This window comes from Conger conger, chromosome 3 (genome assembly GCF_963514075.1).
Source record: "Conger conger chromosome 3, fConCon1.1, whole genome shotgun sequence".
NCBI classification, from domain to species: Eukaryota; Metazoa; Chordata; class Actinopteri; order Anguilliformes; family Congridae; genus Conger; species Conger conger.
This window is the reverse complement of record NC_083762.1, coordinates 50,922,803-50,935,047: the sequence shown is the minus strand read 5'-3', so window position 1 is coordinate 50,935,047 and position 12,245 is coordinate 50,922,803. Positions and strand designations below refer to the sequence as shown.

The 12,245-nt window shown below is 39.2% G+C and overlaps 1 protein-coding gene across 1 annotated transcript in view; it reads right to left on the bottom strand.

The window, feature by feature from the left end:
• tfg (trafficking from ER to golgi regulator) overlaps positions 1–12,245 on the bottom strand; it is a 79,715-nt gene that overhangs the window by 52,551 nt on the left and 14,919 nt on the right. Inside the window, exon 3 of the mRNA XM_061234355.1 lies at positions 11,366–11,449. Coding sequence (XP_061090339.1) covers positions 11,366–11,449 — 84 coding nt within the window. The remainder of the gene's footprint in view (positions 1–11,365; positions 11,450–12,245) is intronic.

Below are 12,245 nucleotides of genomic sequence, written 5' to 3'. Positions count from 1 at the left end.
AGCCTGTACAATAAATACGTGATATACCATGTTATTGTGGGAGACTCAAGTCTACGACTTCGACTCAAGGCAAAAAATTCCTTGCGACTTCACTGAATTGACTCGGACCTGGCTGAATTGACTCAGTTTAATTGGGACTTGTACTATATTTTTGGCTATTCTTTTCCTAGTTGATAACAAAGCTGTATGAGCGCTGCCACTTAAATTGCCACCATGGTACGCGTGTGCATGCATGTAGGTTGCCTGCGTCTGTGCGACTGTATGCAGCCATAATCATTTTAGAGCGTATATCCATAAGGATATACCCCAAGTGATTGCATGATAAAACTTAGTCGTATACAAGACATGATGGACTAAGATTCTCAGATGGAGGATGCATGACAAACTTTATTGGACATCTAAAAACCCACAAAGCAAGGGTGGTATTTAGATTCCCCACAGGGATACGACTTAGCTAGCAAACATGATTAATCAGTTGCTTCGGAAGCCAAACAAACAAGCTAACTACAGTAGCTAGCTATCCAAATAGTCTAACCAGTGTAATTCTAAAATAAACGGTCTCTCTGCAACAACCCTATAAAAAATATGAAGAAGTCATCATGATAGCTAACATGAGCAGTGAGCTCTGTGTTTGTTTCACTTTGTTTACAAACTATTCAAATAATCAAATATCCAAAATGGAGGCCATGTATGAGTATTAAAACATTTTAATTTATTAATATGAATAGGTATTTTGACACAAAAAGATTTTAACGGCATGCATTTCTGATTACGTTAAAAGCACAGAAATCCCAGCAGAGCAGGATGCTATGTAGGCAAGAATCACTCTTATTCTTACTCTTATTCTGTTGTTTTTGGTTTACCTTCATTTTTCAATATACATCCACACACAAACGTACGCCCGCACACATGCACTTGTGGTTAGCTTGTTGAGATTCAGACGGAAGGCTTGTCAGACATCCCTCATGAATCTTTCTTTGTGAATCGTAATACAGCTCTACAATTGAAAATTGGTCATCAGTGTGTTAACTTCGCTGGTTCCAATTCGATTCCAGAAAAGGGAGAAGAATTTTCCCAACATTAGTGTTTTTGAAAACAGCCTTTAGACTTATTTTCTGCAGCTAATGTTGTAAAGGAATCCAAAAAGGAATTTCCTACCCTATAAAGTTAACATTGACAGCAAATTGTGAAGATTCCTGATACTGATAACTTTAAATGTTGATAAATTAATACATTTCGTTAGTGTGCCTCACTAATTTTAAGTACTCCTACGCTGCAGTAATTTCTCAACTCTGAAATTTTAAAAAGCGTGACCTTGACTTGAGACCTGAGTTGCACATTCCCTATAAGACTCGAGACTTGACTTGTCCAGCAAGACTTGACACTTGACTTGGATTCAAAATGACTTTGGCAAAACTTAACAAAAGCATTCCACTCAGAACGTCTCAAGACTACAGAATTTGAGAATCTAGTCACAGAACATAAGCAGAGATGTATTCCTGAGAAAAACACGTTTCCATGTGTATCAGATTATGCTGAGGTGAGGAAGTGAGGTCATGGGTAACCTGGGAAGAAGTGAATCACAAGACCAGGCTATATGTGGCTTTAATACTTTTGACTGGTTATAATTTACAGCTGGTGCACAGTGGAAGACTATTTCACATGGGGAATGGGTACAAATGAGATATAAACAGAGGGACTGCAAGTCAGCTATGGGAATACTTTACCGTTTTGAAATGATCTCCAAAAAAATTATTGTGGGGCGAATTATGCGTCTAGTAATCATTCTTCATTTTGCTTGCCTCTGCGAAAACAGAACAACCCCCACACTGTGGTGGATTGATCTTTGTGACAGCTTTTCCATGGCACTTTCCATGTTTTGCTTTCCACCTTCCGCTCAAGACTACTGTCTGTTCTGGCTCCACGGTGGTGGAACGAACTCCACGGGGAGTCTTCAAGCACAGACTGAAGCTGCACCTCTTCAAGCTGCACCTCTCCCTGTCCCTCCCTACCACCCTGTAAACCTTAATTGTTGTCTTTACCGGTGATATTTACTTGTGTATTAGGAGGATACCATTGCTAGTTTTGTTTGACTAGGTAAGCGGTTTGTTCATACATTTGCTTTTTGCGGTATTACGATCAAAATAAATAAATCCCATAATGCTCTGGTACCTCTGTGGTGCAGGTAGCAGTTGAAATTGTACTTTTCTCTAGGGTCTTTCAGCGCACTTATCCATGGTTATGGGTATGCACTTTGCACTTTGTTGTACATCACTCTGGATAATAGCATCTGCCGAATGCCATTAATGTAATGTAATGTATTGCTTTACCCTGGAATAATTGGGGTGGGGTGTAAATGCAGTGTGCGCTCAAGGGTTCAGGCAGGAAGAGTCCAATTGTGGTGTCAAGACCAGTGCTTCACCAAACGCAATCAATGATGACGAAAAAATATGCAGAACTCCACACTGCGACACACACTCATACAATCTGATACAACTACGGATACAAATTTTCAGGAAATTCTATTTTCGCTAATAATGAAAAAGAAATCAATTCATTATTCACAAAACATCTTAGCAAAATATCCACAATTCCCACAATAGTCCTATCAGTCATCTGCTTTTAATGAATGAACGTTACCAGAAGATGGTTTTTGGAAGTATAATCCAGTATCTAATTTGCATCAAGATTTGGCTTGATGCAATCATACATGCTCCTACCACTTTATTAGGAACATTTTTACTTCAGTACACATACTTATTCACGAGATTATCTAATCAGTCAACTGTGTGGCAGCAGTGCAATGCATACAATCATGCAGATACGGGCTAGGAGCTTCAGTTAATGTTCACATCAAACATCAGAATGGGGATGTGATTTAAGTGATTTTGACCATGGAATAATTGTTGGTGGCAGACAGGGTGGTCGAGTATCTCAGAAACTGCTGACGTCCTGGTATTTTCAAGCACACTAGTCTCTAGAGTTTGCAAAGAATGGTGCGCGACCAAAAAAGAAAAGAACAAGAAAATGCAGCAGTTCTGCAGACAGAAACGTTTTGTTAATGAGACGTCCGAGGAGAATGGCCAGACTGGTCATAGCTGGCAGAAAGGTGACAGTAACGCAAATAACCACACATAACAACAGTGGTATGCAGAAGAGCACATCTGAACACACAACGCCTCATAACTAAGTGGACAGGCTACAGCAGCAGAAGTCTAAAAAATAAGTCTAATAAATACCTAAAAGTGCTCACTGAGTCTATATCGTTAAATAGAAACATAAAACTGGAAACATTGAAAAATGAAGGTATTGTTTGGCCTTCAATTGATAATATACTGAAAGAGAATCTGCCATTAAAGAAAGCTAACCGATAATGTTACTGAATAGTTGGCAGAAGTGACAGTAGCTGGGCTACGATTGCAAAGATAAAAAAAAGAAGTGCTTGAAAATGCAGATTTTTGCCTAGAGCTAGTATGACCAAACATTAGTCTAACATTGTCTACCTGTAGGACTACGTCTAGGGCCCTATGAAATCAGTTTAATCATTTCCTGTTTTCGAATTTGAATTTTCCTGTTTTCGGATTTTATGTTTTTTTCCTATGGATTTAACAAAAATATGTTTTTAATAAACTTTAATAACCATACATCTGTAAACAGTGCAGAGTGCAATTCAATGCAGTTTTTATTTGTTCAATTCAGTTCCAGAAGCCACAAAGGTCAAGATCGGCTGGGGGCTTCTCTTTTCTCACACACTGCTGGTACATCAGCCACTGCTCACTGAGCTCAGCTGAAGGATGAGCAAGAGGTTGCAGCTTTGTATAGTGCCCAATTTGCTTCTCCATGGCAGGGGCTTGTCTGGGGTCAAACAGTCTACCTGTACACCTCCTAGGCAGGACAGACATCACCCTCATGCTAAGTTGGTCAAGGATGCTGTCAGTGTAGACCCGCATACAGTGCAACCAGAAAGTATTCACAGCGCTTCACTTTTCCCACATTTTGTTATGTTACAGCCTTATTCCAAAATGGAATAAATTCATTTTTTTCCTCAAAATTCTACACACAACACCCCATAATGACAACATGAAGGACGTTTTAGAAATTTTTGCTGATTTATTAAAAATAAAAAACGAAGAAATCACATGTACATAAGTATTCACAGACTTTGCTCAATACTTTGTTGATGCACCTTTGGCAGCAATTACAGCCTCAAGTCTTTTTGAATATGATGCCACAAGCTTGGCACACCTATCTTTGGGCAGTTTCGCCCATTCCTCTTTGCAGCACCTCTCAAACTCCATCAGGTTGGATGGGGAGTGTCGGTGCACAGCCATTTTCAGATCTCTCCAGAGATGTTCAATCGGATTCAAGTCTGGGCTCTGGCTGGGCCACTCAAGGACATTCACAGAGTTTTCCTGAAGCCACTCCTTTGATATCTTGGCTGTGTGCTTAGGGTCGTTGTCCTGCTGAAAGATGAGCCTTCGCCCCAGTCTGAGGTCAAGAGCGCTCTGGAGCAGGTTTTCATCCAGGATGTCTCTGTACATTGCCGCATTCATCGTTCCCTCAATTCTGACTAGTCTCCCAGTTCCTGCCGTTGAAAAACATCCCCACAGCATGATGCTGCCACCACCATGCTTCACTGTAGGGAGGTATTTCATGCCAAAGAGTTCAATCTTTGTCTCATCAGACCAGAGAATTTTGTTTCTCATGGTCTGAGAGTCCTTCAGGTGCCTTTTGGCAAACTCCAGGCGGGCTGCCATGTGCCTTTTACTAAGGAGTGGCTTCCGTTTGGCCACTCTACCATACAGGCCAGATTGGTGGATTGCTGCAGAGATGGTTGTCCTTCTGGAAGGTTCTCCTCTCTCCATAGAGGAACGCTGGAGCTCTGACAGAGTGACCATCGGGTTCTTGGTCAACTCCCTGACTAAGGCCCTTCTCCCCCGATTGCTCAGTTTAGACGGGCGGCCAGCTCTAGGAAGAGTCCTGGTGGTTCCGAACTTCTTCCATTTACGGATGATGGAGGCCACTGTGCTCATTGGGACCTTCAAAGCAGCAGACATTTTTCTGTACCCTTCCCCAGATTTGTGCCTACAAGGTCTACAGACAACTCCTTTGACTTCATGCTTGGTTTGTGCTCCGACATGCACTGTCAACTGTGGGACCTTATATAGACAGGTGTGTACCTTTCCAAATCATGTCCAATCAACTGAATTTACCACAGGTGGACTCCAATTAAGCTGTAGAAACATCTCAAGGTTGATCAGTGGAAACAGGATGTACCTGAGCTCAATTTTGAGCTTCATGGCAAAGGCTGTGAATACTTATGTACATGTGATTTCTTAGTTTTCTATTTTTAATAAATTTGCAAAAATTTCAAAAAAAACTTCTTTCATGTTGTCATTATGGGGTGTTGTGTGTAGAATTTTGAGGAAAAAAATTAATTTATTCCATTTTAGAATAAGGCTGTAACATAACAAAATGTGGGGAAAGTGAAGCGCTGTGAATACTTTCCGGATGCACTGTACCCAGGTAGGACTCAAGGTCCTCCATGATGTTGAAAGCTGAAACTGCTATGGGGCGGCGTATGCCTTTATTATGAACTGTACTGCAAACACTAGTAAGCTAATAATAATATTCATAATACTAAAAATAATTTGTATTACTAATCACGTGATACTATAGCCTACGTGTGATACTATACGGTACTGTGCAAAGGTTTTAGGCAGGTGTGAAAAAATGCTGAAAAATAAGAGCTTGGACAGCACATCTGGAAACCCCTGTCTGCCTTGACATTTCTGCTTGGGAGAGACCTTGCTGATGCAGTATAACTACCTTGTGTCTTGCTGCGGTGCTCAGTCTTGCCATGGTGTATGACTTCTGACATTAAACTGTCTTCAGCAACCTCACCTTGGAAGCAGAGTTTGGCTGTTCCTCACCCAGTTTTAACCCTCCTACACAGCTGTTTCTGTTTTAGGTAATGTGTATGTCCAGTTTAATATGTTTCAACCTACATATTAAATTGATGAGCATTAGCTCCTGCTTAGTATAATTGGTTAATCACACACCTACATATGCCTACAAAATCCCTGACTTTGTGCAAGTGTACCGAGAAGAATTGTGACTGGTTTGAAAGCAAAGGGTAGTCACACCTAATATTGATTTGATTGAGATTTTTCTTCTGTTCACTCACTTTGCATTTTATTAATTGATAAAAAAATTAACTATTAACATTTCTATTTTTGAAAGCATTCTTACTTTACAGCATTTTTCCACACCTGCCTAAAACCTTTGCACAGTACTGTACATTACACAAAAAAATCATTATATCACGACCACCAATAAGTATTCATTGATCATGTGATACTATGCGTTACATTATACAGTAGCCTAGTCTAAAGTATTTTTAAAATAAGTACATTTATTTTGACCAACATTACTTCAATCTTGAGTGCAACACAGTAATTGTGAAATGCACGTTACAGAAGTCTGAATAGAAAACTTACCGATGACGATGTACAGAACACTGCAGTCTCTGCTGTCTGTCGTTTCGTCAACAACGGACATTCGTTTGCCTCGGATTTTGAGCAGCAACTGCTCCATGTGTTGCTCGAACACCCTGGGTAAATTAATCTGCAGTTGTGAGGATTCCTTTTGGGCAATGCTTCCCCCTGCCAACAGTACTTCATCATAAATGGGCAGATTTTTCGCAATTTCTGTAATGGGATATTGGCCTCTGCACACATGGCGACAAAATCCTTAACGAATTCTCTCCTTACATCAGATAATTTCAGGCTAATGGTGAGTGTTGTCTGCACTGAAGTTTGGGTTATTTTGTTGTTGTTCTTTTTGTGAGTCGAGGATTTAATGTGGTCGTTGCATGTATCTTTTCAGGTCCAGTCTATTTTACGACATGCGACTGGTCTAATGATTTTACTTTCATGCCAATACATGTGTCTGTACAATTTTATATATTTTTTTGTAACGGTAAACTTTATATGCCAATGCATTTTATATGGTGCGGGACAATCATGGTGGTGAGATTAACGTGTCCATTTTTCGCTGAAAGCAGGGAATTTTTGCTTTCGATATCCGATGGATGAATAAACTAATGATAATGGATTGGGTTATTTTTTATGTAGATACCGCATAGCGAAGTTCAGTTTTCCAGCAGTTTGAATTTGTGTCAACAAATACACACAGATGATGAAACGCCACAGAATAAGCCAATAATGAACTAACCGCTACAGATTTAAAACACACAGAAATTATTTGATAACTGTAGCATAACTGTAGAATTCAATTCCATGCGGTGTTTACATTCTTAACCCTCTGAAATGGCGGCAGATTGCTTGTTTGTATGACTGTAGCTTGTGGATTGATTGAACAGCGTATTGTAATATTTCATGCAACATACAGTACTGTGCAGAAGTCTTAGGCACCCTAGACTTCATTATATATATATATATATATATATATATATATATATATATATATATATATATATATATATATATGTTAATTTTTTTGTGTGTGTTAGTTATAGAATAACACATTTGAGATTTCCAAAGATTTAATTTTACAGAGACATTTTTGTATTTAATTTTAAAAAGTAACATATTACTGTAAGCAATTGACTACTTTCAACATAAAAACTTGATCAAAGCTGTCTGAGATCAGAAGCAAGGAGCCAACCAAAGTCTGCAGCAGAACTGTGGCAAGTTCTCCAACATGCTTGGAACAACCTCCCTGCTGATTGTCTTATAGAACTGCATGAGAAGTGATGCAGTTTTAACGCCGAAGGTTGGTCACAAAAAAATATTGATTTGATTTAGTTTTTAACTATTCTGCCGAATTACTAAAATGTTATGTAAAATGTATAGTACGTTTATTTAGGACCTTTCATTGAATTATTTTCTGTACAGAATGTTATGCAGGTATCCAAGACAGTACTGTATGTCTAATGATGTATTGCATAGTGGAAAGCTACGTTCGCCGGTAGTTTGAATTTGCGTGTCAATGAATAAACGCAGTGAACCTGAAGAAACAACATAACGTTACAGTAAGCCATAAGTCAACCAACAGCTACAGAAATTATTTAATAACTCTAATACTGTAGAATTCAATTCCCTGTGGTGTTTGCATTTTAAACCCCTGAAATTGCCAGACTGAAGCTTGTCGATTGCTAGTTTAGAACCCTAATAATACGCCTGGTGATGAACGTTTACCATTTCACTTTCAGAAAAAAATATTGGTTATCGGTTATCCATTTTTTGTAACCTTTTACAAATCAGTTTTGGTTAACCGATTAAACGCTTCACCATTCACACCCCTAATAGTAATCTCTGCTACTAATCTACTGCTCTGCCCTGAATTTTGCACTCAAATTGCTGTTTTGAAGCTTTCTTGTAGCTTTTCGTAATGGCAGTGTTTTGTACATTTTCTTCTCAGCTAGCTAAAGTAAAGTCTCATTGATTTCTGATTTCAGGTGGCTGTATTGGAACCGGCGGCCTACCCTAGTTAAACGTGCGTTGTAGCGTCACAACACATTCTAATGTGGCCTATGTAATGTAATGCCTGTGCTTTTAAAGTAGCAATGAAGATTAAGTCAAATTCCGTGCCATTTCATGATAACACAGAATTCCATGTTATTGTCCCAATTCCATGAAATCCTCCACGGTCGCGGATTCCATAGGGCCCTATACGACCCATTTACACTAGCTAATGTTCCACCCATGTGGGAGATTGCACCTAGCTATATAACAAACTAATTATGTGCAATATCCAACATTAAACCTACCTATTCTGGCAGCTCTTCCATTCTTGTCCATCTTATCCTTACTTAATTTGGTTTATTATTTCTCGTTTCACCGTTTTCCCTTCACCTAGCTACACAGGGATGCATTTTGCATTAAGGATGCGCATTTCATTGCCAGCTAGATAACAAATGCCTATCTGGTTGCTGTACTGTTGACGGCGCATTTGACAAATAAACATTGATTTGATTTAATCACTTGGCTAACAGACTTAGCTTTGAGAAGATGCATTAGTGTTTACGGTACATTACTGAAATTACACAGAGACAAAGCATGTATTGTACTCCATCAACCTAATTCCCTAATAACTACACAACACTATTGCCGCAAATACATTCCCCTCCAAAATTATTGGAACAGCAAGGTCAATTAATTAGTTCTTGCTGTACACTGAAGATAATTGAGTTAGAAGTCGAAATAAGTAAATGAGATGACAGATCCGATTTTCAGCTTTTATTGTCCGGTATATTTACTTCTAGATTTATCAAGACAACTTAGAACATATCACCTTTTGAATCAGACCACGCAAAAGTATTGGAACATGCGACTGGCAGATGTTTCTTGTTGCCCAGATGTGTCCTGTTAGATTGATTGGTTAAACAGTAAATAGCTCTGAATGTCAACTCTTGGTTTTAGGCTTGGATTTTGTATGTGAAGACTGCATTTGTGTTAGAAAATATAAACCAGCATAGCTGTCTTTGGGAGAAAAGCAAGCCATTTTGAAGCTGGGAAAAGAAAAAAAAGAAATCAGGGCTATTGGGGATAGCTTGTACAACTTGGAATGCGTCCAAACGAGAAAATGACTTAAAACACACTGCCAACACCAAACAGTTCATTAGGGAGAAGGTTTTAGACTGGAAGGTCTTAGACTGGCCGAGTCAATCACCAGACCTTAACCCAACTGGGCATGAATTTCACCTCCTGAAGAGGAGACGGAAGGAGACTGATTTTAATAAAAAATAAATAAATAAAAACATACAATGCACTTACGATGACTATTGCTTTTTGGCTAGAACTGCTATTCATGTGTGCTTTGCCATTTATGGATTTGATGTGTTTAACTTGTTGAAGAGCCAATGCACTTATAAATCGCTTTGGACTAAAAGCGTTTGCTAAATTACTAAAATGTCAATGTAATGTAAATAAAATATCAATTTACTTTCAGTTACTTAACTACTCTCTGTTCCAATACTTTTGCTCACCTAAAAATTGGGTTGTCTGATACCAAAGGCGCTATGCTCTAAGTAGTTTAACACATCTAGGTGAAAATACCAGGAAATAAAAGCTGAAATTCTGAACTCTTGACTCGTGTTCGTCTTTATCTCAACCCCCAATGTATTCAGTGTATTGCAAAAACAAAGGAATTGGCCTTGATGTTACAATACTTTTGGAGGGGACTGTATATCGAAATATATGCAGAAAAGGAGAGAAATAAATTGAGATGAGGAAGTTATCATTAATCATTAAATAATTCTCATTAAACCTAGCATGGGAACACTTTCTGTCCCTCACAGAAGACTCCTTTCTCACAATTTCCCACCCGGGGAGTGGAGGAGTTGTAGCCGCTTTCTTTATCTAATTTGAAAATGGGACAGTGGAGAGAGGGAGTCCACAAAGATCGGTTTCTGGGGCAGGGAGAAGAGGAGGGGGGTAGTGGAGTGAAGGAGTATGCACTTTCCCACTAATGTACCGCAAAAATTAAATCCCACCAACAGTTATCTTTGAACTCTACACTCACCGAGCACTTTATTAGGTATTTATTTAGACTACTACTGCTGTAGCCTATCCACTTACAGTTATGATGCGTTTTGTGTTCAGAGATGCGCTTCTGCATACCACTGTGGTAACGTATGGTAATTTTTTGTTACGGTCACCTTTCAGTCTGGCCCTTCTCCACTGACCTCTCTCATTAACAAGGAGTATTTGCCTACATAACTGCTGCTCACTGCATGCTTTTTGTTTTTCGCATCATACCTGCACTCTAGAGACCTGGAGATCAGCATTTTCCAAGATATTCAAACTATCCTGTCTGGCACCAACCATCATTCCATGGCCAAAGTCACTTAGATCACCTTCTTCCCCATTCTGGCATTTGGTCTGAAAAACAGCTGAACCTCTTGACCATGTCTGCATGCTTTTATGCATTTATTTGGCTGATTAAATATTTGCATTAACAAGCTGGTGTACAGGTCTACCTAATAAAGTGCTCAGTGAGTGTAGATGGAAAAGGGAAGATAAAAAGAATGTACATTGCCTCATGTAGTGGAGTAGGAGTGCCCCCTAGTGGCATGCTAAAGCAAGTGCACAAGTCAGTCTTGATCCATTTTGAGTGCCAGAGTATCCACATGTTGTAGTACTCAAGTGTGCGTGTGCGTGCATGCGTGCATGCGTGCGTGCATGCATGCATGCATGCATGCGCAGTATGTCTCGAATGTTTTTACTTGCAGAATGCATGGTTGGGAGTTCATGTTATCAAAAAAACATCTGCAAAATAATGTAAATGTGTGCTGAGTGAATAAGTGAGTGTGTAATTGTGCATGTTTTCTGCAGCTTACCGAAAAGTGTAAGTTTCAGTATCCTGCTACACTGGATGGCAAAAGAGAGGTCGGAGCTGTCAAAAATGGTGATGAGGTCATCGTCTGGGGAGGCAGCAAAACAGGAAGTAAATCAAATATGAGCCACAAATCCACAGCACAACCAATGAGTAGACATTACCAATGCAGTTGTCAGAAATTCGAATACACTGCCAACGGTCCCGTATAGATAGCTGCTACACACCTATGCAGTTATATCATTGTAAATTACAATAATGATAAATAAATTGGTGAAAATCAGCATCCAGTTACAGTTTCAAATTTTAGCTTTTCTCAAGAATATATTTATTGGAAGAAAAGTGCTTTCAGTAAGTAAATATTAAGAAATGTACCCTAACATGAACATAAGCAATTAACAGATATGAGACTACTTCCTGAGCAGGTATAAGAAAGTTTTCCGGAGCTAGTCCTGATTTGAGACTATTGATTGCCTTTGCCATGATAAATAATAATATAACAGCCAGAAACAATTGACTTACCAAAATCATCAGTAAGTTTCAAACATCATTCAGAAGAAAGAGAGTACAGTGGAGCTTAGTAGTTGCAAAGGGACTGGGTACAAAGGGGCATGTATTTCTGTGTCAGGTACTGGCTTCCTTGCCTTCATTGATATACATTATCAATGCTGGTCTCAGCAGCTGAATTAATTCTTTAGTGTACAGAAGCATCTGATCTGCACAAGTTCAATCAAATCCCTCCAAACTCTTTGGACATCACACAGCAAGGCAATGATGCCACCAGTGCTGTTTTTCTTCTTAATGGTGTCCCTATGTCTCATACAGCTTTGTTCTTATTTCTCAGCCCCATAATGGCTTACTTGACTTCCATAGGCACAATTACG